This window comes from Panthera pardus, unplaced genomic scaffold, assembly GCF_024362965.1.
Source record: "Panthera pardus isolate Hobbes unplaced genomic scaffold, ASM2436296v1 HiC_scaffold_24, whole genome shotgun sequence".
Lineage (NCBI taxonomy): Eukaryota > Metazoa > Chordata > Mammalia > Carnivora > Felidae > Panthera > Panthera pardus.
Window position 1 is genome coordinate 135,740,119 of NW_026526810.1, and position 25,636 is coordinate 135,765,754.

General features: G+C 49.0%; 1 protein-coding gene across 1 annotated transcript in view; it reads left to right on the forward strand.

The window, feature by feature from the left end:
- Window positions 1–25,636, forward strand: part of DYNC1H1 (dynein cytoplasmic 1 heavy chain 1) — a 76,828-nt gene that overhangs the window by 30,891 nt on the left and 20,301 nt on the right. Inside the window, exons 15-42 of the mRNA XM_019462287.2 lie at window positions 39–158; window positions 676–915; window positions 7,521–7,676; window positions 7,804–7,917; window positions 8,360–8,470; window positions 8,548–8,757; window positions 8,933–9,079; window positions 9,279–9,445; window positions 9,545–9,718; window positions 10,663–10,828; window positions 10,910–11,098; window positions 11,191–11,385; window positions 12,013–12,295; window positions 12,520–12,620; window positions 13,153–13,312; window positions 14,370–14,613; window positions 14,788–14,971; window positions 15,259–15,471; window positions 16,208–16,446; window positions 16,618–16,774; window positions 18,505–18,732; window positions 19,235–19,465; window positions 19,740–19,880; window positions 20,312–20,545; window positions 20,636–20,842; window positions 20,921–21,042; window positions 21,538–21,703; window positions 22,639–22,802. Coding sequence (XP_019317832.1) covers window positions 39–158; window positions 676–915; window positions 7,521–7,676; window positions 7,804–7,917; window positions 8,360–8,470; window positions 8,548–8,757; window positions 8,933–9,079; window positions 9,279–9,445; window positions 9,545–9,718; window positions 10,663–10,828; window positions 10,910–11,098; window positions 11,191–11,385; window positions 12,013–12,295; window positions 12,520–12,620; window positions 13,153–13,312; window positions 14,370–14,613; window positions 14,788–14,971; window positions 15,259–15,471; window positions 16,208–16,446; window positions 16,618–16,774; window positions 18,505–18,732; window positions 19,235–19,465; window positions 19,740–19,880; window positions 20,312–20,545; window positions 20,636–20,842; window positions 20,921–21,042; window positions 21,538–21,703; window positions 22,639–22,802 — 5,063 coding nt within the window. The remainder of the gene's footprint in view (window positions 1–38; window positions 159–675; window positions 916–7,520; window positions 7,677–7,803; window positions 7,918–8,359; window positions 8,471–8,547; window positions 8,758–8,932; window positions 9,080–9,278; window positions 9,446–9,544; window positions 9,719–10,662; window positions 10,829–10,909; window positions 11,099–11,190; window positions 11,386–12,012; window positions 12,296–12,519; window positions 12,621–13,152; window positions 13,313–14,369; window positions 14,614–14,787; window positions 14,972–15,258; window positions 15,472–16,207; window positions 16,447–16,617; window positions 16,775–18,504; window positions 18,733–19,234; window positions 19,466–19,739; window positions 19,881–20,311; window positions 20,546–20,635; window positions 20,843–20,920; window positions 21,043–21,537; window positions 21,704–22,638; window positions 22,803–25,636) is intronic.

Genomic DNA, 25,636 nt, shown 5'->3' on the forward strand with positions numbered 1-25,636 from the left:
TCGGCTCCGTGTTGAATTCCTGTGCTCTCTCCACACAGTCACGGCAGGAGTTGGAGCAGCACTCGGTGGACACGGCCAGCACCTCGGACGCGGTGACCTTCATCACCTACGTGCAGTCTTTGAAACGAAAGATAAAACAGTTTGAGAAACAAGTTGAGGTGAGCTCTGTGAACGGTGAAAATTCTCATCATCACCTCGTGAGGCACGGCTTCAGAAATTAGGTGCCTACAGGCCACCACCGTCTTCCTGACAGCCACCTGACGGGCTGCTTGAGGGCAGGCACTGGCATCCTGGGGATCCGCGTTTTAAACAGCTCTCGAGGTTTGAGGTCCACCGCGTTTTGCCTTTTAAAATCTTTTACTTTAGTGGTTGTTCTTCGAGTCCTCAGACTTGCGTTCTGTTTGTAATTTGGAAGGAGGGGGTGAAGCACAGCCCAGCGTGCCTTCGATCCTGGCCGGGCCCCCCGGCTGCAGCCAGGCACGGTGACGCACCAGCCGCGGCGGGCCCGGGCCCCGCTGCTCCCTGAGCGCCGTGCTCTCAGCGTGGAAGGTTTCCGGAGAAGAGCAGGCGTTGTTGTGTGTTCTGTAGCCGCACGCCGTCTTCCCTTTACGTGGGGGTCTGACGACAGTCTCTGTGATTCTAGAACTACAACCACCTGTGTTCTGACCCGCGCAGCTCTACCGCAATGGCCAGCGCCTGCTGGAGAAGCAGAGGTTCCAGTTCCCGCCCTCCTGGCTCTACATCGACAACATAGAGGGTGAGTGGGGGGCCTTCAACGACATCATGCGGCGGAAGGACTCTGCCATTCAGCAGCAGGTGGCAAACCTGCAGATGAAGATCGTGCAGGAGGACCGGGCCGTGGAGAGCCGCACCACCGACCTGCTGACGGACTGGGAGAAGACCAAGCCTGTCACGGTGAGTCCCGCCAGCGTCACAGTTTGCCCTGAGCCCACAGCGTGATTCGCCGTCTTTTCGCCCAAACTTAAGAAGGCTCTGCTGTGGATTAGCTTTCCCACTAATGAGGACTTGTCCTTTTTGTAACTAAAACTTGCACGTGGTCTGTTTGACAAGTGAAAGCCAACGAGACCTCTTCTTACCCAGCAACCCCTCATGACGAGCATGTAAATCATGAGGTGGTTTTAAAAAAGTTTTTTGTTCCTAAGCTATCCTTTCATTGAGCGCTGACTGTTCTGTGCCGTGGGGATGGAGCAGTGAACAGGAAGGACAGGAGCCCCCATCCCCGTGGAGTCACATTCCAGTGGGAGACGCAGGGAGAAACGAGCAAGGAAAACGCGTGTTCGAGTCAGGTGGTGCGAGGGGCCGCGGGGAAGGGCGAGAGCTGGGAGAGAGAGCGGTGTCGGGTGTGCTGCCAGGAGGGGAAGGGGTGGGGGCGGTAAGACCTGAGGGACGGAGGGCAGATGGTGAGGGAGGACTTCGGCAGAGGTGACGTCGAGTGCGAGGCTCGAGCAGGTACATAACGGCATACCTGGTTTTCCAGGGCAGAATTCAGGGTCATTTATTTATACATAGAAACATAGGCAGGAAAGAGAAGGGGGAAGGTGGTCGTGGGACTTTGAATGTCAGTCTGGTTTTCTAGTTTGGGTGTCACTGATCCACACCATGGCTGGTGACAGGTCTAGCCTCCCACCATCTACTCCGTAGGGCTCTGTGCTGCCCCAGCCCTGGCTGTGATGCTGTGCCCAAAGGTCCTGTTTTGTGCTCAGTTTTGGTTCAAGGGCCCGTGGTTTTTTTGTTTGTTTGTTTTTGTTTACATGAGTCTCGTACTTTTTTTATTTTTTTTAATATAATTTATCGTCAAATTGGTTTCCATACAACACCCAGTGCTCATCCCAACAGGTGACCTCCTCAGTGCCCATCACCCGCTTTCCCCTCTCCCCCAACCCCCCATCAACACTGTTTGTTTTCACTATTTAAGAGTCTCTTACGGTTTGCCTCCCTCCCTCTCTGTAACTTTTTTTTCCCCTTCCCCTCCCCCATGGTCTTCTGTTACGTTTCTCAAGATCTACATATGAGTGAAAACATAAGGTATCTTTCTCTGTATGACTTATTTCACTTAGCATAATACCCTCTAGTTCCATCCATGTTGCTGCAGATGGCCATATTTCATTCTTTCTCATTGCCAAGTAGTATCCCGTGGTATATATAAACCACATCTTCTTTATCCATTCGTCAGTTGATGGATATTTAGGCTCTTTTCATAATTAGGCTATTGTTGAAAGTGCTGCTATAAACATTGGGATACATGTGCCCCTATGAATCAGTACTCCTGTATCCCTTGGGTAAATTCCTAGTAGTGCTATTGCTGGGTCGTAGGGTAGTTTTATTTTTAATTTTTTGAGGAACCTCCCACACTGTTTTCCAGAGCGGCTGCCCCAGTTTGCATTCCCACCCAACAGTGCAAGAGGGTTCCCGTTTCTCCACATCCTCTCCAGCATCTATAGTCTCCTGATTTGTTCATTTTAGCCACTCTGACCGACGTGAGGTGGTATCTCAGCATGGTTTTGATTTGTATTTCCCTGATGAGGAGTGACATTGAGCATCTTTTCATGTGTCTGTTGGCTATCTGGATGTCTTCTTCGGACAAGTGTCTGTTCATGTCTTCTGCCCATTTCTTCACTGGATTATTTGTTTTTCAGGTGTGGAGTTTGAGTTCTTTATAGATTTTGGATACTAGGCTTTTATCTGATATATCATTTGCAAATATCTTTTCCCGTTCTGTCGATTGCCTTTTAGTTTTGTTGATTGTTTGCTTTGCAGTGCAGAAGCTTTTTATCTTGATGAGGTCCCAGTAGTTCATTTTTGCTTTTAATTCCCTTGCCTTTGGAGATGTGTCAAGTGAGAGATTGCTATGACTGAGGTCAAAGAAGTTGTTGCCAGCTTTCTCCTCTAGGGTTTTGATGGTTTCCTGTCTCACATTCAGGTCCTTCATCCATTGAGTTTATTTTTGTGTATGGTGTAAGAAAGTGGTCTAGTTTCATTCTTCCGCATGTTGCTGTCCAGTTCTCCCAGCACCATTTGCTAAAGAGACTCTCTTTTTTCCATTGGATGCCCTTTCCTGCTTTGTCAAAGATTAGTTGGCCAGATTAGTGGGTCCAATTCTGGGTTCTCTATTCTATTCCATTGGTCTACGTGTCTGTTTTTGTGCCAATACCATGCTGTCTTGATGATTACAGCTTTGTAGTAGAGGCTAAAGTCTGAAATCGTGGTGCTTCCTGCTTTGTTTTTTTCTTCAAATATTACTTTGGCTATTCAGGGTCTTTTGTGGTTCCATACAAATTTTAGGATTGTTTGTTCTAGCTTTGAGAAGAATGCTGGTGCAGTTTTGATTAGGATTGCATTAAATGTGTAGATAGCTTTGGGTAGTATTGACATTTTAACAATATTCTTCCAATCCGTGAGCACGGAATGTTTCTCCATTTCTTTGTGTCTTCTTCAGTTTCCTTCATAAGCTTTCTATAGTTTTCAGCATGCAGATCTTTTACATCTTTGGTTAGGTTTCTTCCTAGGTATTTTATGGTTCTTGGTGCAATTGTGAATGGGATCAGTTTCTTTATTTTTCTGTTGCTTCATCATTGGTGTATAAGAATGCAACCAATTTCTGTACATTGATTTCGTACCCTGCGACTTTGCTGAATTCATGTGTCCGTTCTAACAGACTGTTGGTGGAGTCTGTCAGGTTTTCCGTGTAGAGTATCATGTCATCTGGGAAAAGCGAAAGTTTGACTTCGTCTTTGCCAATTTTGATGCCTTTGATTTCGCTTTGTTGTCTGATTGCTGATGCTAGGGCTTCCAACACTATGTTGAACAACAGTGGTGAGAGTGGACATCCCTGTCGTGTTCCTGATTTCAGAGGGAAAGTTCTGTTTTTCCCCATTGAAGATGATATTAGCTGTGGGCTTTTCATAAGTGGCTTTTATGATGTTTAAGTATGTTCCTTCTATCCTGCCTTTCTTGAGGGTTTTTATTAAGAAAGGATGCTGTATTTTGTCAAATGCTTTTTCTGCATCTATTGACAGGATCATACGGTTCTTTTCTTTCATTAACGTGATGTATCATGTTGATTGATTTGCGAATATTGAACCAGCCCTGCAGCCCAGGAATGAGTCTCACTTGATCATGGTGAATAATTCGTTTTATATGCTGTTGAATTCAATTTGCTAGTATCTTGTTGAGAATTTTTGCATCCATATTCATCAGGGATATTGGCCTGTAGTTCTCTTTTTCTGCTGGGTTTCTGTCTGGTTTGGGAATCAAAGTAAATCTGGCTTCATAGAATGAGTCTGGAAGTTTTCCTTCTCTTTCTGTTTTTTGGAACAGCTTGAGAAGGATAGGTATTATCTCTGCTTTAAATGTCTGGTAGAATTCCCCAGGGAAGCCTGCTGGTCCTGGAGTCTTATTTGTTGGGAGATTTTTGATAACTGATTGAATTTCTTCCCCAGTTATGGGTCTGTTCAAATTTTCTATTTCTTCCCGTTTGAGTTTTGGTAGTGTATGGGTGTTTGGGAATTTGTCCATTTCTTCCAGGTTGTCCAGTTTGTTGGCGTATAATTTTTCATAGTGTTCCCTGGTAATTGCTTGTATTTCTGAGGGATTGGTTGTGATAAATCCATTTTCATTCGTGATTTTATCTATTTGAGTCATCTCCCTTTTTGACAAGCCTGGTTAGAGGCTTATCAATTTTATTTTTTCAAAAAACCAACTCTTGGTTTCATTGATCTGTTCTACTGTTTTTGGATTCTATGTTATTTATTTCTGCTCTGCTCTTTATTATTTTTCCTTCTGCTGGGTTTGGGGTGTCTTTGCTGTTCTGCTTCTGGTTCCTTTAAGTGTGCTGTTAGATTTTGTATTTGGGATTTTTCTTGTTTCTTGAGATAGGCTTGGATTGCAATGTATTTTCCTCTCAGGACTGCCTTTGCTGCATCCCAAAGCATTTGGATTGTTGTATTTTCATTTTCATTTGTTTCCATATATTTTTAAATTTTTTCTCTAATTGCCTGGTTGACCCATTCATTCTTGAGTAGGATGTTCTTTAACTTCCATGCTTTCAGAGGTTTTCCAGACTTTTTCCTGTGGTTGCTTTCAAGTTTCATAGCATTGTGATCTGAGAGTGTGCATGGTACGATCTCAATTCTTTTATATTTTTGAGGGCTGTTTTATGACCCAGTGTGTGATCTATCTTGGAGAATGTTCCATGTGCACAGGAGAAGAAAGTATATTCTGCTCCTTTGGGATGTAGAGTTCTAAATATATCTGTCAAGTCCATCTGGTCCAATGTATCGTTCAGGGCCATTGTTTCTTTACTGATTCTCTGTCTAGATGCTGTGTCCATTGTTGTAAGTGGAGTATTAAAGTCCCCTGCAATTACCACATTCTTATCAATAAGGTTGCTTATGTTTGTGATTAATTGTTTTATATATTTGGGGGCTCCCATATTCGGCGCATAGACATTTACAATTATTAGCTCTTCCTGATGGATAGACTGTGTAATTATATAATGCCCTTCTTCATCTCTTGTTACAGCCTTTAATTGAAAGTCTAGTTTGTTACTTTCTTTTGACTTCCAGTAGCATAATAGATAGTTCTCCATCCCCTCACTTTCAATCTGAAGGTGTTCCAGGTCTAAAATGAGTCTCTTGTAGACAGCAAATAGATGGGTCTTGTTTTTTTATCCATTCTGATACTCTGTGTCTTTTGATTGGAGCATTTAGTGGATTTACATTCAGTGTTGTTATTGAAAGATATGGGTTTAGAGTCATCATGTTATCTGTAGGTTTCATGCTTGTAGTGATGTCTCTGGTACTTTGTGGTCCTTGCGACATTTCACTCACAGAGTCCCTCTTAGGATCTCTTGTGGGCCTGGTTTAGTGGTGATAAATTCCTTCAGTTTTTGTTTGTTTGGGAAGACCTTTAACTCTCCTTCTATCCTGAATGACAGACTTGCTGGATAAAGTATTCTTGGCTGCATATTTTTCCTGTTCATCACATTGAAGATTTCGTGCCATTCCTGTCTGGCCTGCCAAGTTTGAGTAGATAGGTCTGCTACTACCCTTATGTGTCTATCTTTGTGTGTGAAGGCCCGTTTATCCCTAGCTGCTTTCAGAATTCTCTCTTTTTCCTTGTATTTTGCCAGTTTCACTATGATATGTCGTGCAGAAGTTCAATTCAAGTTACGTCTGAAGGGAGTTCTCTGTGCCTCTTGGATTTCAATGCCTGTTTCCATTCTCCAGATTGGGAAAGTTCTCTGCTATGATTTGTTTAAGTACATCTTCAGCGCCTTTCTCTCTCTTCTTCTGGAATTCCTATGATACAGATATTGTTCTGTTTGATTGAATCACTTAGTTCTCTAATTCTCCCCTCATGATCCTGGATTTTTTTTAATCTTTTTCTCAGCTTCCTCTTTTCCCATAATTTTATCTTCTAATTCACCTATTCTCTTCTCTGTCTCTTCAGTCCACACTGTGACCACCTCCATTTTATTTTGCACCTCATTTATAGCATTTTTAAATTCATCATGACTATTTTTTAGTCTCTTGATCTCTGCAGCAGTAGATTCTCTGTCTTTTATGTTTTTTTCAAGCCCAGCAATTAATTTTATGCCTGTTATTCTAAATTCTTGTTCAGTTATGTTGCTTCTATCTGTTTTGACCAATTCTTTAGCTGTCACTTCTTTCTGGAATTTCTTTTGAAGAGAATTCTTCCGTTTTGTCATTTTGGCTAGTTTTCTGTCCCTTATGAGTTTTAAAAGCTTGTTATGTGCTCTGCACCTGTGAGCACTACAATACTAAAGTCATACACTGTCCAGGGCCTGGAAGGGCCCCTGTTTTATGGAGATCTTCTCTGTCACTAATCCTGGCACTGTAGCTCAGGCAGAATGCTAGCTCCAGCAGGGGAGTGAGTATTGATCAACAGGCGAGATTCTGATCACCAAAATTTGAATATGTTTTCTTGCCGTTTTTTGCTAGTAATGTGTTCTAGCTTAAATTTTCAATGCTATTTTATACAGTCATTCTCAAGTTATTAAAATTAAGAGTAAGCCAATAGTACTTTAATGGTCAACTGGAGGCCGTTTCCCTGAGGACTACTTGATTTCTCATTCTTGTCTGCGAAACTGATGTAACAGCTGTGTGCCTCGGGAGTGCGTGGCCAGCAGCCTCCCGAGAGCCATGTCCCCTCGGGTCGGGAGCATCCTGCTCCAGGCCTCAGTCTGTCCTGACTCCTCTCTTCCTGTCTCCCAAGGCACTCAGTGAGACAGTGACTAAACGGAGAGGTGCTCCACCTTTCTCCTTCATACCTTTATTGACGTCAAACATGGAAGTAGAAGTTAACACTCAGTGATGTACATGAACTGTAAGTGTACATCTTGCTGAAGATTTACATGTGTGGACATGTTCAGGGAATCACAGATTTCCAGACTCCCAGCAGGTGCTTTCCACCATTTCAGAGCCAAAGCACGCACCTGTCCTGGGACCTCGCCCTGCAATCGTGCACTTTGCTTTCAGGGCAATCTCCGCCCAGAAGAGGCGCTTCAGGCTCTTACCATATACGAAGGAAAGTTTGGCAGGCTGAAGGACGACCGGGAGAAGTGTGCGAAGGCCAAGGAGGCGCTGGAGTTGACCGACACGGGGCTGCTCAGCGGCAGTGAAGAGCGCGTCCAGGTGCGGACCGCGGGGGTGGGGCTCCTCATCCTGAGTCTGCCCTTGACCAGGGCCGCGTCAGGGGCTCTGCCAGAGCCGCGGTGGTTTCTTCATCCACGGTCTCACTGTTCTACTGTCGTGATTTCAGGTGGCCTTAGAAGAACTGCAGGACCTTAAAGGCGTTTGGTCGGAACTTTCCAAGGTCTGGGAGCAGATTGATCAGATGAAGGAGCAGCCGTGGGTTTCTGTCCAGCCTCGAAAGGTACACCTAAAGGAGATGTGGTGTGTGTCCTCATATGCTGACGGTCGTAGACCACTCAGGAGCTTCGCAGGCAGGGAACTGTATTGTGCATCCTCAGAATGTCACATGACGGTCATTTAGGATTTATGTGGACTGATGAAAAATCTGTTTGGAAACCTTTTTTTTTTTAAGTTTTGTTTTTATTTTTGAGAAAGATACAAAGAATGAGCGGGGGAGGGACAGAGAGAGAAGGAGGAAGAATTCCAAGCAGGCTCTACCCTATCAGCTCCGCCCGATGCAGGGCTCGAACTCATGAACTGTGAAATCATGACCTGAGCCACAGTCAAGAGTCATGCTTCATTTCCTGAGCCACCCAGGCACCCCCAGAAAACATTTTTTAAGATATTTCACCATTTAAAGAAATGTTGGCAAACTAAATATCATTTTGTGTTCCTCTTGACAGCTTCGACAAAATTTAGATGGCCTCCTGAACCAGCTGAAAAACTTCCCTGCCCGATTACGGCAGTACGCATCCTATGAGTTTGTCCAGAGGCTTCTGAAAGGCTACCTGAAGGTAGTGGTTCGGTGCTGGGGTCGTGGGTGTCTGTTAGGAACACAGCTGCACGGTAACCTTGCTTACTCTCTCCGCAGATAAACATGCTGGTGATTGAACTGAAGTCCGAAGCACTCAAAGATCGCCACTGGAAGCAGCTGATGAAAAGACTTCATGTCAACTGGGTTGTTTCTGAGCTAACCCTTGGCCAAATCTGGGATGTTGACTTGCAGAAAAATGAAGCTATTGTCAAGGATGTGCTGCTTGTGGCACAAGGGGAGATGGCGTTGGAAGAATTTTTGAAGCAGGTGAGTAAATAGACCAATAGCCCCATTTATGTCCCATTTCAGGCTGTGAGGCCAGTTTGAGCTGTGTAAAAACGAGCTTCATCTGCGGTCCTTTTGTCCCCATAGCACTTGGCTGCTTGTACACCTGGCAGACACCCACATACTAATAAGGTGCCCCTTTTTGGTTTTAATTCAGATAAGAGAAGTATGGAATACTTACGAGTTAGACTTGGTTAACTATCAGAACAAGTGTCGCTTGATCCGAGGTTGGGATGACCTCTTCAACAAGGTCAAAGAGCACATCAACAGTGTCTCCGCCATGAAGCTCTCTCCGTACTACAAGGTACCCTTGTTGGGCAGGCTTTCCCTTTCTGATCGGGCTTTCCCCTGCACTTTCTCTTTTGACTGGCAGTTACCAGAAGCCTGTTTTTTAAAGCGTGAGTCAAATAACTTGACATAACCTGCAGTTTTTTTAGTAAGTTTTGGCATATCTATGAGTGAATCGCTTAGCAGCTGGGCTCTGCTTCCCATCTGCCTACTAGGTTTTCGAAGAGGATGCCCTGAGCTGGGAAGATAAGCTGAATCGGATCATGGCTCTCTTTGACGTGTGGATTGACGTGCAGAGGCGGTGGGTGTACCTGGAAGGCATCTTCACGGGCAGCGCAGATATCAAGCACCTGCTGCCGGTGGAGACCCAGAGGTTCCAGAGGTATGGCCTCCAGCCTGGGTGCAAAGGAGCTGAGGGGTAGGTGTGACTGGTGACCCTTCTTCACGTAAAGGCTAACGACACTTTTGATTTGATTCGTAGTATCAGCACGGAGTTTTTGGCTCTGATGAAAAAAGTATCCAAGTCTCCCCTTGTAATGGATGTTCTGAATATCCAGGGGGTACAGAGGTCTCTGGAGAGACTGGCAGACCTGCTAGGAAAGATCCAGAAAGCATTGGGAGAATACCTGGAAAGAGAGCGATCCTCTTTCCCCAGGTAAGATGATTGCTTTGACTTGCGCGGAAGTCGAGTTCAAGTTCAGGAGCCTCCCCTCTCCCCTGTGGGTCTGTGTGTTAGTCACTTTGACATCAGAAGTTTTGTTACTAGTAACAAAATGAATGTTACTCCCTTTCCACGCATTTATTCCTTTTTTTAAAAAAATGCTTATTTTAGAGCATGTGTGCGTGAGAGTGAAAGGGCGGGGGGAGGAGCAGAGAGAGAGATGGAGACACAGAATCTGAAGCAGGCTCCAGGCTCTGAACTGCCAGCACAGAGCCCCACACGGGGCTGGGACACAACGGACTGAGTCACCCAGGCGCCCGTATTCCTAATTATAATGTTAAATAATTCCTCACTTTCTGTCTTGTGTTTGTTTATTAAGCTTCATTGAAACTATTATCCACCCTTCTAGGTAGCTTGCATCTCTTAAAAGTTTAGCTCTGATTGTTTTCCAAACGGCATTTCTTCCTTTCTGAATAGTTTGCTTACTGTAAATTGAACAGGCTTTTATTTATTTTGTTTGTTTTGAGAGAGAGGAAGAGAGTGGGGAAAGGAAACAGAATCCCAAGCAGGTTCCTTGCTGTCAGCCCGGAGCCCGATGCAGGGCTCAGTATCACGAATGGTGAGATCATGACCTGAGCCAAAATCAAGAGCAGATACTCAAGCTACCTAGGTGCCCCTTGAACAGACTTTAAAAAAATACGTTCATGAAGTAAGGTGAATGGCATGAAGTGCATGGAATCCCTCTTCAGTAGCTTGTTCAACAAACGTGTGTCCTTTGCTGAGGGCTGGAGGAAACTCGGATGTGACCTAGTTTAGATTGGAGATTGTCCATCACCATCCAAGTCTAGTTTCCCTTCCTGCAATTTGAAGTTCCATTTTGATTCACCTTATTTATGTGTATGTGACATTTTACAACTTGAATGCTATTTTAATTTTAGGTTCTATTTTGTGGGTGATGAAGATTTGCTTGAAATCATTGGAAACAGTAAGAATGTAGCTAAGTTACAGAAACATTTCAAGAAAATGTTTGCTGGCGTTTCGAGCATCATCCTAAACGAGGATAACTCTGTCGTCTTGGGCATTTCCTCCCGTGAAGGAGAGGAGGTAGTGAAGTTTATGATTGTAATTTAGAATGCTTCTCTCCTGCCTTTGTACATCTTAATTCTTGTATCGTATGTATTTTAGGTTATGTTTAAAACTCCTGTGTCGATTACTGAACATCCCAAAATCAACGAGTGGCTCACGCTGGTAGAAAAGGAGATGAGAGTCACACTGGCTAAACTTCTGGCTGAGTCTGTTACAGAAGTTGAGATTTTTGGTAAAGCAACTTCGATTGACCCAAATACCTACATCACTTGGATTGATAAGTACCAGGTAACGTGTAGTAGAAGTGGGTCAGCGGAGAGGCGGATGCACCGGCTGGTCTCCAAAACGATCCTTTGGGTCTCGTGTCTCCTGTCTTCCAGGCCCAGCTTGTGGTTTTGTCAGCCCAGATAGCCTGGTCTGAAAACGTGGAGACGGCTCTGAGCAGCATCGGCGGAAGCGGTGACGCGGCACCCTTGCACTCCGTGCTGAGCAACGTGGAGGTCACCCTCAACGTGTTGGCCGACTCGGTCCTCATGGAGCAGCCACCGCTGCGGAGGCGGAAGCTGGAGCACTTGGTTAGTCCCGCGCCTGCCTGACTCACTCCTCACCGGTTAGGCCCTGCCTTCAGTGCAGGCAGTCAGCGGAGATCACGCCTGGGAGCACTCTTACTGGTGGTAGGGAGAGAAGGAGGTGGTGCATTTGTGAGCTCTCTGGTGTGGGTATCGCTCTGTTCTGTTGAAAGGTAGCCTTGGGGGAGCAGGGGAGTTATGTGGACACATCCTGGGGAAGGGGAGGTGGGGAGCCTTGACCAGGACTTTTGCCTTTGCTTGTCAGCCCCTTCCCAGAGAGGCGCCCGGGTGTGCCTGCACCGGTGTTGGCGCCCAGCCTGCAGGGGACAGACTGGGGACAGAGACAGCCGTTCTCCTGACACATTTCATGCTAGTTAGGTCTTCGCTTGACGTTGGGTGTTTTTGTTTGTTGGTGGTTTGGTTTTGCTGCAGCTCTTGATTCTGTGTAATTTCATTGTGGGAATGCCAGTGCTGTTTTTGGAAGGGAATTTGGGTTTGGAATATTCACTGAAAGCTATTGCAGCTGGATCTTGAATCTCAAAAGTCTGCTAAATGATCACGTGCCCAGGAAATGCAGTGTCCTTGCACTCCTCCAGTTTATGACAAAGTCTTAATAAGTGACTCTGTGTTCAGATTACAGAGTTGGTTCACCAGAGGGACGTTACACGCTCCTTGATCAAAAGCAAGATCGACAATGCCAAATCTTTCGAATGGCTCAGCCAGATGCGCTTTTACTTCGACCCTAAGCAAACCGATGTGCTACAGCAGTTGTCGATCCAAATGGCAAATGCCAAATTTAACTATGGCTTTGAGTACCTGGGTGTTCAGGACAAGCTGGTCCAGACCCCCCTCACCGACCGCTGCTATTTGACCATGACACAAGCCTTGGAGGCCAGGCTGGGGGGGTCCCCTTTCGGTAAGTTACTCCACAGACCCGGACAGATGGAGAGAGTAAATGCAATTTGTAAAGATTAAATCAACGATTTTAAATGTATTTCTTAATTACGTAGCTCATACGTTCTAGAACCTCAGATTTGTCTGCAGTTGTTACACGTCCTTTGATTTTGTAAACGAGCTGGGTAAGGCTAACGATACCTCCTTGTGGACTCAAGTACTCAGTCACTCTTCTTCAAACAATAGGGCCGGCCGGGACTGGGAAGACAGAGTCCGTCAAAGCTCTTGGCCATCAGCTTGGACGCTTTGTTTTGGTCTTCAACTGCGATGAAACCTTTGATTTCCAGGTGAGAAGATTTCTGAGTCCACCTAAAATCTAACGGCCTGAGAGGTCAGCTGGGGAGTACCACGCCTGGACTCCTCTCAGGGCTCCTGGCCTCACGGCTTGGCATGGCCCGTCTGGCCTTCTGAGTCCCAGGGATGGTGTGGTTTTGAGTGGGGTGTCCGACATACCTGCTTTGGTGTTGACTTGAGCTGCATTGTTTCTGGAAGAGACGGTTAGTGCCTATGTGTGGGAATAAGTAACTATGATGGAAAAGATTTTTTTAATCAACAAAAAGGGGCAGAATAAAAACAGCTCTATCTTTGGAATCGGCACAGGAGGAGAAAAGGTGTGATGCCCTACGTCTGTACACAGACAATCGCCATTGTTAGTGAAGCACTTCTGTGTGCAGGCCCCGCACCTCCCGTGTGAACCTGATGTCACGCTCACAGCCACCCGGGGGTGGGGGGAGGTGGTAGCCCGAGGTCCCGCCGGATCAGGGCCGTGGAGCCCGCCCAAAGCAGGTGGTTTGAGCTCCTGTCTTTGTTCGGTTTCAGGCGATGGGACGGATCTTTGTGGGGCTCTGCCAGGTGGGTGCGTGGGGCTGCTTTGACGAGTTCAACCGCCTGGAGGAGCGGATGCTGTCAGCCGTGTCGCAGCAGGTGCAGTGCATTCAGGAAGCGCTGCGGGAGCACTCCAACCCCAACTGCGATAAGAGTGAGACTTCCCTTTTCCTCTGCACGTTACTTAGCGGCTGTGGAAGGAGAGTCCACGGGGGCTGGGTCACACCTCTGTGATTAGAAACGAGTGAGAGTTTCACTTCGCTCCCGGGACTCACTATTGCAGGCAGGGCGGCGGGGCCCGGGATAACACTGCACGAGCAGTTTGCATTCTCCGGACCAGAGCGGCCCAAAGCCCTAGCTGTCCTTCCCCCGGTGAGCGAGAGTCCCTGTGCTCCGTCCCTCACTGTCCGCCCGCACTGCGTGTTGGGCCGGTGAGGGCTCTCCCTGCTCCCCCCTGCACGCCCACAGGGTCAGCCTTGCTGCCACCTGTTGGCAGAGTGTTGTCACAGGGAGCTTTAGGAACACGCCCTCTGTCACCATAGGATGACCTTCTGAGAGGCTTGAGGACTGCTTCCCCTGCCTCGGGCCACACGAAGCCGGGCATGCCCGGCGGAGGCAGGGTGCGTGCTGGAGGAAGCGATGACACCTGTGGCGGACAGGGCACGTGCAGTTAATTGGCGGGGTCACTTTTGTTCCACGATAATAGGAACTTGTCTTCCCAAAGGCCCTGTAGGCCTCCTTAGTGGAAAAGGAGTGTCCGAGAAAGCAGTACCTGTGTGCTGAGTGTTCTCTCCAAGGAATAAAGTTCAGCTGTGGGTGGTGGTGGTTTTGGTCAGTCCCCTGAAAGGGCAGTCTTCGTGATCAGAGCCAGTCAGCTGTGTGGCACGGATACGTTTTTATATCTGCACCTACCATTGCGCCGCATTTCTATCCCTGCGTTGATCTTGTAACACACAGTAATGCACGACAGAATATGCGCCCCCCCCCCCCCCCCCCCGGTGACGTGTCCCACGTTCCCAGAGCTCTCGTGTACGTGAGGTGTATGAAGGTAGCCAACGTGCTGGTAGGAGGGCCAGAGAGGGGCTCCCCTGCGGTCCCGGCCTTTGGGCTTTAGAGGCCAATGGGGAAACAGGTGCTTTGTCTGGGATTTTAGGGAGATTTTAGTGTCGTCTCGAACATCACAAGTCTCAACCCTGTTCTCTGATTTTCAGCCTCTGCCCCCATTACTTGTGAGCTGCTCAACAAACAGGTGAAGGTGAGCCCAGACATGGCCATCTTCATCACCATGAACCCCGGCTACGCAGGCAGGTCCAACCTTCCCGACAATCTGAAGAAGCTCTTCCGGAGCTTGGCCATGACCAAGCCCGACCGGCAGCTCATCGCCCAGGTCATGCTGTACTCACAGGGCTTCCGCACTGCTGAGGTCCTCGCCAACAAAATCGTCCCGTTCTTCAAGTGAGTACCCCAGACTTGCCTGTTGCCGTGTCAGTAGCGTGTGCAAGATGTGCCCTTGAAGGGTCATTTCTGCAATCGTGGCACGTCTTCCCAAGTGTCTGTGTCTGATTCTCAATGTTTGCTTATGTGGCTATTGAGAGTGGACTGTTCCAAGGTAGACCTCTTCCCTTGCAGACTATGTGACGAGCAGCTCTCCTCTCAGAGCCACTATGACTTTGGTCTTCGAGCTTTGAAGAGTGTGCTGGTTAGTGCGGGAAACGTGAAGAGGGAGAGAATTCAGAAGATTAAGAGGGAGAAAGAAGAGCGAGGGGAAGCAGTTGATGAAGGAGAAATTGCAGAAAATCTACCTGAACAGGAGGTTTGTACACGTGTTGTTTGAATCACTCACACCGTAAACACTAGTATTCAAGTTCACCCTTTCAACCTCCCAGCCATGGCCTGAGAGTTCTGTTGTGATTCACATGTGCTGGGATGGGCGAGTGGAAGACACTGATACTGGTGCGGTGAACTGAGTGAGGACCACGGGGGCGTGCTGAGTCGCTCTGTCACCGACAGCCACGTCTTCCATACCTTCTGGGGATACGGCAGCGGCCGTGGGAGCCAGGCTCCCCGCCACTCAGGGCTCGGTCCTTTTGTCGCCGTTAGATTCTGATACAGAGCGTCTGCGAGACGATGGTGCCCAAGCTGGTGGCAGAAGACATCCCGCTGCTCTTCAGCCTCCTGTCAGACGTGTTCCCCGGAGTCCAGTACCACCGGGGCGAAATGACCGCGCTTCGAGAAGAGCTGAAGAAGGTGTGCCAGGAAATGTACCTGACGTACGGAGACGGAGAAGAAGTCGGCGGAATGTGGGTCGAGAAGGTAACTGGCCCCCACACACTATGCAGCCACAGCAGCCGCAGCCACTAGGAGAAGCCACACTTAATAGAGCCCTGACCACGAGGGCCAGGGAGGCACATCCCCTGGTTTATGAAGATTTGACTTGAGGCTTTTTTCTTAACTTTGACGTAGACCTAACGATTTAGCTGAAAACCTCACTTACGTACTGTGGTTCGTTCTCTGGAAATGCTGACTGAATGTGCGATCGTAACAAAGTATTTACACCGATAAAAGTTCTACTTACAAGACTTCCCAACATCGTAGATTAGCAACATAAATCTGCTAATCGGCACATGGTTTACAGTCCTTAGTGGCATTCTCCGTTTCGTTCTTGTGGGAGATTAAAAAGTATATTATCACACAAGCTGCCTGCTGAGCGTGAGCGATGCTGTGCTGGGTCACACAGATGGCTCATCTGTTGGGTCTCTGCCCTCTCTAGAAGGGATCTTAGGTGCCTCTTCTGAGGCAGGTTGGTAGTCACCCCCTCTTCGACTGGCTCCCAGCCTTCCCGGCTTAACAAAGAACTCCACACGATTTAGTTAAAACCTTTCTTGAAATGTTTTTTGTAGGTGCGGCCCACGTAATGTCTGCTTTAAAAACTCGAGTGCAGCACTTGCTTGCCTTTAGCGCATGTCTCCTGTTTGCTGCCACGAAGGGCTGAAGAACCTTCTCGTTCTTTCTCTGGAGTGGTCAGGATGTGATGTCTTTGGCTCTGCAGGTCCTCCAGCTCTACCAGATCACCCAGATCAACCACGGCCTGATGATGGTGGGCCCCTCGGGAAGCGGGAAGAGCATGGCTTGGCGTGTTCTCCTGAAGGCTTTGGAGAGGCTCGAGGGCGTGGAGGGCGTGGCCCACATCATCGACCCCAAAGCCATCAGCAAAGACCACCTTTATGGAACCCTGGACCCCAACACCAGGGAATGGACGGACGGGCTGTTCACACATGTCCTGAGAAAGTGAGTTAACCTTGATTCCAGCGAGTGGGACCTGGGTGCTCTGTCCTTCTGTTAACAGCGGGTGTTACTTTTCCAACCAAAGACTGAATGAATGAAAATGCCACTGCGGAGGCTGTTGCAGAGTGAGCGTTTCTAATCTCAAAAAGCTGTTTCAAAACCCTTCCAAACCAGGATCATAGACAACGTGAGGGGCGAGCTACAAAAGCGCCAGTGGATTGTCTTCGATGGCGACGTGGACCCCGAGTGGGTGGAGAACTTGAACTCGGTGCTGGACGACAACAAGCTTCTGACTCTGCCAAATGGCGAGCGTCTCAGCCTTCCGCCCAATGTAAGTGGCCTTTCGTGGGGTATCAGACCAAATATCCTGTGTACTCTAGAGGGCAGGTTCCAGGTTCCACAGTGTAGTGGTCGGTTGTGTAAATAGTTGTCAAAGTTGACTGAGTCTCCTTGTGCTAGATTTTTTTCCATTCCCGTGGCCAGTGGGAAATACTTCTGTAGAACTTACAAGAACTTTGTACTGTTGCTGAATGTTAACCGTGCTCCGTGATTCCCAGTTAATGCTCCAAACCCAGCGTTACGGGCTTGTCAGTAGGATTTGTGAAGTTCTCACACATCTGGGAAGTGGCAAAATGAGTAATTTAGATATGGAAGCTTTCCAGGCTGTCCCTTGGAAACGAGCATTTGGTCCAGGTCCTGGACACATCACTGGATAGATCAGGAAACGTGGGTGGGCCTGGCATGGGTTTGCATCCTACTGAAGGTCCGGCAGGAAAAAAACAGACAAGAGCCCTTGCTGTCCTGGGGCGTACAGTCTGATGTGGAAAGCAGACCCTCAAGGTAAACAGTGTCGAGTACTCAGGAGAAGATGAGCTGGAAGGCAGTGGTTGGTGCTGGCGAGAGCTGGAGGGTACGTGGTCAGGGATGGTGACGTGGAGGCATCACCTAGAAGTGTTCGGCATGTGAGGGAGCCGGTCCCGTGGGCCTGCGGATAGCAGGGGGTTTGACTGGGATATGAGGAGTGAGGGGAGAAAAGGCGGCTGGACCAGAGAGGAAAGGGGCCAGATCAGGTTGGGCCCAGGGCAGTGTAAAGACTGGCGCTTGCCCGTTGGGTGAGTCGGGAGCCCTGGGAGTCTGGATCACATCCCTGACTGTCGGGTAGAAAGTAGTTGAAGAGGACGTGTGGGAGCGAGGGGACCATCCAGAGGCTGCGAGGTGGCCCAGGCACAGCTGTGAGGCAGGCCGGGCGAGCTGGCCGCACGGGAGCTGCTGAGTTGTGGTGTCATTTAAAGTTCATGCTGACGGGACTCGCCGAGGGACCGGCGGTGGGCGTGAGAAAAAGGGGGCGGTCGCTTCACAGGAGCACCTGGTGATCATGAACCTGTGAGCCAGCAATAGTGGTTGTCATCACTTGAGAAGTCAAGCCAGTGATGCCTAGTGCCAGTCTGGAAATGTGCGCTTAGCTCCGCCTGTGCCTTGACACGTCAGGTCTCTCTGTTACAACTCGTTAGGCAGTAGATCCTGACTATTGTTGGAACGAGACTGCTCTCCTGTGAGGCGTGTCGGCACTGAGGTTAGGGCTCTGGAATCAGACCATCTGCTTTGAATATCAGCTCCACTTACCAGCAGTGGGACCTGGGTGAGGTACCCAGCCCCATCTGTGGAACAGGGACACTGCGCCTGGCTCCAGGGATGGGTGTGAGGGTCGGTGGGTTCAGGCAGGGAGCGTGTCGCCGTGCCCGGCCCAGGGTAAGGCTAGCGCACATCCCCAGCTGATGCCCCCTCCGGCGGAGCTGTGTCTTGCGTCCACCAAGAGCTGGTCCTGTGGGCTCACCTGCTCTTCTCCCCACCACACACACTTCCTACCCAGGTCCTTGTGGAGGGCCTTTGGTAGGTGCTGTAGTGATGACAGCCGTAGACAGTTTTGCTTTTTGAAATAAGTGCAGAAAAACTAGATTTAATTTAATCACTCTTTCGATGTGTGTATAGGTAAAAGAATTTTAACATCCCAGTTTCTATCAAACCTACAAAATGAAACCTGCTCTATGTTTTGTCTTCAAGGTGCGAATAATGTTTGAAGTACAGGACCTGAAATATGCCACTCTGGCCACGGTGTCCCGCTGCGGCATGGTCTGGTTTAGTGAGGACGTTCTCAGCACAGACATGATCTTCAACAACTTCCTGGCCAGGCTGCGTAGCATCCCGCTGGACGAAGGGGAGGACGAGGCCCAGCGCCGGCGCAAGGGCAAAGAGGACGAGGGGGAGGAGGCGGCTTCCCCAATGCTGCAGGTACGAGGGCCGTCACCGCTCTGCCAAGTGCAGCCGCAGATCTGCAGCTGGCGGGGGGGGGGGGGGGGGGGGGGGGGCGGGGGCTTCCCGCACAGTGAGGTCAGGTGTTCCACCCCCGAGGGTCTAGAAGCCAGTGGGGGGGGCGTGGTGCTGCTCATCCGTGGAAGCTGGGCCCTCAGCGTTGTCGTGTGGCAGTGCCTAACGAAGCAGTATCAGCTGCTGAAGTGAAGACCCGTTCAGGAAACTTTAAAGAGTTCTTTTAGTTATCTGACTTTTCTCTGCAAATTGACGAACAGCTGCCTTTTTCCATTACAGTGATGGGCTAAGGATTGATCATTGAAGGTTATCCAGAAAAGTGTGTGCGTGCGTGCGTGCGTGCGTGTGTGTGTGTGTGTGTGTGTGTGTTTACAGGTCACGTGACTCTCTCCCGGGCCTAGGTTAGACTATATGAAAATCTCTGGGGTTTTTCAAAATGACAGACGTCATCTACTGCTTCTTGCAGATCCAAAGGGACGCGGCCACCATCATGCAGCCGTACTTCACGTCCAACGGTCTGGTCACCAAGGCCCTGGAGCACGCCTTCAAGCTGGAGCACATCATGGACCTGACCCGTCTCCGCTGCCTGGGCTCGCTCTTCTCCATGCTGCACCAGGCCTGCCGCAACGTGGCCCAGTACAACGCCAACCACCCCGACTTCCCCATGCAGATCGAGCAGCTGGAGCGCTACGTTCAGGTCAGCGAGCACCTGCGTTGCGGGAGAGTGGGGCTCGACGGGGGCCGGGGCACGGATGGCCTCTGTGTCTGCGAACCTCCTGAAACAACGTGCCTGCTTGGGTGTGTTCTCTCCCCTGGGAACAGGGTCAGGCTTTCGTGGGGGCCGAGAAAGGTGCAAGCATGTCCACGATCCAAGAACACTGGGAACCACTCTTTTCGAGGTTAATGTTGCCATAAATGTCTTCATTGTTGAAATTTTATTTAAAAACGGATCCTGTTCTCTCTTTAAATAGCGATATCTGGTTTATGCCATACTCTGGTCCTTGTCTGGAGATAGTCGGCTGAAAATGAGAGCAGAGCTGGGTGAATACATCAGAAGAATCACAACGGTGCCGTTGCCCGCTGCACCCAACATACCGATTATTGATTATGAAGTAAGTGCATGAAGGAGTGGCCTCCCTGCCTTGACCTTGACATGTTGGTGTAATTCATCCTGGAGACACCTCACCATGAGCTTAATCTTTATTTCTTTTTTTTTGTTTGTTTTTGTTTTTTTGTTTTGAGAGAGAGCGCACGCATGAGTTGGGGAGGGTTAGAGACAGGGGGAGAGAGAGAATCCCAAGCAGGCTGTGCACTGTCGGCACAGACCTCGCGACCTGTGAGATCGTGACCTGAGCCGAAACTAAGAGTTGGACACTTGACTGAGGCTCCCAGATGCCCCATTAATCTTTCCGTTTCATCAAAGGATACTGTCCTTTGCTTTATGTGGTATAAGGAGAGCAGTTCTGGTTTATATGAAAGTGAGCAAGTCTCTAAGTGAGGCGTGTGGCTCCCGGAGTGACCCGCACCCCTTCTCTGGGTGCAGGTGTCCATCAGCGGAGAATGGTCGCCGTGGCAGGCCAAGGTGCCTCAGATTGAAGTGGAGACACACAAGGTGGCGGCCCCTGACGTCGTCGTGCCGACTCTGGACACCGTCCGCCACGAAGCCCTCTTGTACACCTGGCTGGCTGAGCACAAGCCACTGGTCCTGTGCGGGCCCCCCGGGTCTGGCAAGACCATGACCCTCTTCAGCGCCCTCCGGGCCTTGCCCGACATGGAGGTAAAGCGGCCGGGAGGTGGGCGGCAGGCCTTTCGGTGCTCACGTACGGGATGGCGCTTGTGACAGTCGATTTGCCTCTTCCGTCTAAAGGTTGTGGGTCTTAACTTCTCGAGTGCTACCACTCCAGAGCTCCTGCTGAAGACCTTTGACCACTACTGCGAGTACAGACGCACCCCTAACGGTGTGGTTTTGGCCCCGGTTCAACTTGGAAAGTGGCTGGTGCTATTCTGTGATGAGATCAACTTGCCAGACATGGATAAATACGGGACACAGAGGGTCATATCCTTCATCAGACAGGTTTGTGTACATCCACAAGTCCCCACTGACCTTGTTCACATTTGCCATTAATGTGCTGACCCTCCCGCTTTCCCTCAGATGGTGGAGCATGGAGGCTTTTACCGAACCTCAGATCAAACGTGGGTGAAGCTGGAGAGGATCCAGTTTGTCGGGGCTTGTAATCCACCCACGGATCCTGGAAGAAAGCCCCTCTCTCATAGGTAACACACAGCTCCGTAGACAGCACTGGCCTCACACACACACACCTGTTCCAAGATTGTTTTAGACGTAGCACAGCAGAAATCTGGTTTTGGTCGTAAAAAGGTAACAAAATGCTGATTATCGTAGGGTGGCCCCTGGGCTCCTTGTGCCGTGCTGCAACACTGGAAAACACACTCAAAAATAAAAGCACTGACTCTCTGGGTGGTAATGAGCTAACTGCCCCAGACCTGTCTGTGGGGCCACGATGAGGCTGTATCAGCCTGCATCGTTTTCCCATTTGGGGTTGGCTCTTTTTCAAAGTTTTTTGCACCTACTGTTAGTGTCGGCGCCCAGGCCCCAGCAGTTTGTGCGTGATCTGCGCGAATGGGGACGTGAGGCCTGTGTGGGTGGATCGGGAAGCAACCCTGGGTCTGGGTCCGGGCCGGGCTGGGGCACTCTCCGCTCAGGCACACTGCTGATCAGCTGGGAAGTCTGAGCCGGCCGTCCTCACGCAGATTCTTGCGCCACGTGCCGGTCGTGTATGTGGATTACCCGGGACCCGCCTCCCTGACGCAGATCTACGGCACCTTCAACCGGGCCATGCTGCGGCTCATCCCGTCCCTGCGCACGTACGCGGAGCCACTCACCGCCGCCATGGTGGAGTTCTACACCATGTCTCAGGTACACGGGGTCGGGCGCTGCTAAAAGATGGAGCTTTATTTAGAGCTCTTGTTGAGCCAGGACTTCCCAGAGCCTGTCCTCAAATCATTCTACCAGGTACCACGACTACAGACGTTTCCCTTTTTTTCTTGTTGCCCTTGTCTGCACACGTTACATACGGTATTTTTTACAAAATCGGTACTGTACTCCTCAGTTTCTCAAAGGACACGGACGCTTGTTATTACAGCACAACCATGGGTGTGCGTGTGGTTATTTGTAATGATGATGTGTTGTCAAACTGCTCTCCGGGCAGCTGGACCACCGACGTGGCCGCCAGCATCGTCTCCATCCGCCACCCTCATTACCGCTTTCAAACCGCCTGGTGAAAGGAAGCGGTTCTCCTGCTTGGGACTCGCGCATCTGGGATGCCTTCCGGTTCCGGTGCCTCCCGGGGCACTGAGAGCTGCTGGCCACCCCCCACCCCCGACCAGGCACAGCCGCCCCGCTCCTCCCCGATTGCCTGCACGTCCAGAAGTGTCCAGTACCCTTCCTGGTATTTAGTTTGCTTTTCGTTCTGTGGAACTGCAACTTTTCCTGCAGAATTTTTAACATCAAGTGTAAATCTTTTTTTTTCTTTGTTCCTGCTTTTAAAATCATGCTTAGGAAGGCTTTCCCTGGACTTAGGAATTACATGCTTTAAAGTCTTTTCAGAAGAGCATTGTTGTAGTTTCGTTAAATAGAATTAATTTTAACATAAAAGTGAGCAACTTGGATGGAACTTTGTTCCAGATAGTTGTCCAGTGGTTCCAACGTTGTCTACTAATTCATCCTTAAATTTTCTAGGGTTTAGGTTGTCTGTTTTGAATATAAAAATGTTACACAGCACTTGATCTCTTAACCACTCTTCATTTGTTTTGAGGGATTTATACATACCTCCCACTTTTCTGAACCTGCAGGAGAGATTCACTCAGGACACACAGCCCCACTATATCTACTCACCCCGTGAGATGACGAGGTGGGTACGAGGGATCTTTGAGGCCCTGAGACCTCTGGAAACCCTGCCTGTGGAAGGCCTCATTCGGATTTGGGCACACGAAGCCCTCCGTCTCTTCCAAGACAGGTAAGGCCAAGGATGCGGTTAGCTCCTTGCTCCGCCTACCCTGGTGCTAATGGCCCTCCGAGTTAGGCTCTGTGCAAGGCTGGCCTGCCCAAGTTTGAGCCAGCCTCTGTTGGTGGTGGAAGGGGGCAGAGGCAGCAAGGGCAGCCTTGGCGTCCGAGCACAGCCACCCCCAGCATGATGGGTGTCAGGGCTCAGGGACTGCCCACCACCAGTAGGGGTAGGTAGGTAGGGGGCGAGGCACTTCCATTAAGCTCGGTAACTGTCATGCCTGTGCCCCATAACTTTGTCCAAGCTGGAGTTTTCTGGCGAATTTAAATGCTTTCTAGGGGCACCTGGCTGACTCAGTCGGTAGAGCGTGCAACTCTTGATCTTGGGGTCATGAGTTCAAGTCCCACACTGGGCATAGAGATTCCTTTAAAAAAAAAAAAAAAAAAAAAAAAAAAAAAAGTAGGAGCCCCTGGGTGGCTCAGTCGGTTAGGCATCCGACTTCGGCTCAAGTCATGATCTTGCAGTCCATGGGTTCGAGCCCTGTGTCGGGCTCTGTGCTGACAGCTCGGAGCCTGAAGCCTGCTTCAGATTCTGTGTCTCCCTCTCTCTTCTCTCCTGCTTGTGTTCTGTCTACCAAAAATAAACATTTAAAAAAAAAAACACCACCATTAGATGCCTTCTAGCGACTCCCTGGCAGGTGGTGTCCATAACCAGCTCTCCTCACCCTTGAACTTTATTGACATCAGAGGGTTTGCAGCTCTGTCTCTTTATCTGTTGGCCTGTCTCTTTATCTGTTGGCCTCTTTTCTCAGGTCTTGCCTTGTAGATTCTGAGTTTTGGGACGAGCTGCTCATGACTGTAGTGATCAGTGTGGACCATGAAAAGTTTTGTGGTTTGAGTCCCAGGAAACACCACAGTGGAAAGTTGAGTCTTTACCTCTTGAGGAATCTTGAAAATTACTGACGTTTTTAAGCCAGAATCAACTTCTTGCATTCTTTGTAGTCCAGTACAATCTTCATTTTACAGTAAATTCTTAATTTTCCTAGTTTCTGCCCTGTTGTTTTTTTTTTTAATATTTTGTGTATTTTAGCAGAGTTTTTCAGGCTCATTTTAGATTGGTGAGGAAAAGTTAAATTTGTGTTACTTTAGTTCTAAACTTCTAAAAATTAATTCTTGGCTCAGTCGGTTAAGCATCCGACTTTGGCTCAGGTCATGATCTCACGGTTCGTGGGTTTGGGCCCCACATCAGGCTCTGTACTGACTGACAGCTCAGAGCCTGGAGCCTGCTTCGGATTCTGTGTCTCCCTCTCTCTCTGCCCGTCCCCTGCTTGCGCTCTGTCTCTCTCTCAAAAATAAATAAAAACCATTTTAAAAACATTTTTTAATAATTCTTAATTAATTTACTATTTAACACAGCACCACAGTTTCCTTTCTTTGGGGGAATGTTCTGCCTGTGAATCGGGCTGCTCAGAACAGTGCAGGAGGTCAGGCCTCTTGTGGCCGGGCAGGTCCCCTCGCTCACAGGGTAAGTGTGAGGTGGCCGTACGCGGAGGACATAGTCCCTCTGGCCGCTCGCAGTCCCAGGTTTATGTGGTTGGTCAGTTAATGTTACTCCTGGGAGAACCCAGGGCAGATGGCTCCCTCCAGACCGAGGGTTTGGACTTGTGTGTCCAGCGGCCGCACCTCCAGGCCAGTGAGTCCTGCCTCCGGGCAGCTCTTCTCACCCGAGCTCACGAGGAGTCTCAGAACTTGCTTCATCGTAGGTCTCTGGCTCTCACGCCGCCGGGCTCCTGGGAGTCCGCTGAGTCACATAGCAGCCCCGCCCCAGAGCCCAGTGCACGGCATGAGCGAAGCGAGTGGGGGAGGGGAGCAAGGAACATCGTGTTAGCTTCTTTTTATTTAAAACAAAACAGAACAAGAAAAACTTCTAACCCTCTCTTTTTTAATAATGAAGAAATTTGATGGGGGCAGTGCCTGGGTTGCTCAGTCGGTTAAGTGTCGACTTCAGCTCAGGTCATGATCTCACGGCTCATGAGTTCAAGCCCTGCGTTGGGGGCTCTGTGCCGACAGCCTGGAGCCCGTTTCAGATTCTGTGTCTCTCTTGCTCTCTCTCTCTCTGCCCCTTCCTGCTTGTGTTTTTTGTCTCTCTCTGTCTCAAAAATAAATAAATGTTAAAAAAAAATTTTTTTAAATAATGAAAAAATTTGAGCTATAATTTCACAGATTTCCCAAAATGCCAGAGGTGAAGTTGTATTAAATTCCAATTGGCTGCATTAATTATGTGACCCGCACCTGGTAGCCTGAGTGTGTCACACATTCAGCTTCTCAGGAGGTGCTCGCCACCCCCCCACCCCCGGCCCATCCATGTGGACTCGTTCAGTCTTACCTGATTCGTCATGGTTTCCTTTATAAGCCCTGGGTCTCTGGCACCGCGTGTGTTGGCTGTCCCCCTGTTCCCCTGTGACCCTGGGAACTTTGTATCAGGCAAGCGTAGAAACTGGAATCACGTTGGCATGTTGTAAATTGATGTGATTAAACACTTTTAGAGGATTTTTTTTTTACTTGTTTTTTAAGTAATCTCTACACCCAACATGGCACTCACCCTCATGACCCCCACATTAAGGGTCACATGTTCTGAGCCAGCCAGGCGCCCCCTAGAGGAATTTTTTTAATGTAACAGTGCCATAGGTTTGAGGGGTTTTATGTTTAATAACATTTTGAATTGTTTAAGCTGTCTGGAGTTCAGATTCTTAGGTTTTTCCATTGGGAGAAAAATGAAAACTTCCAGTAAAGGCTAATTCTAGCCCTTGGAGTTGCCCGCAGCCCCAACAAAACGGGGTGTTCTCT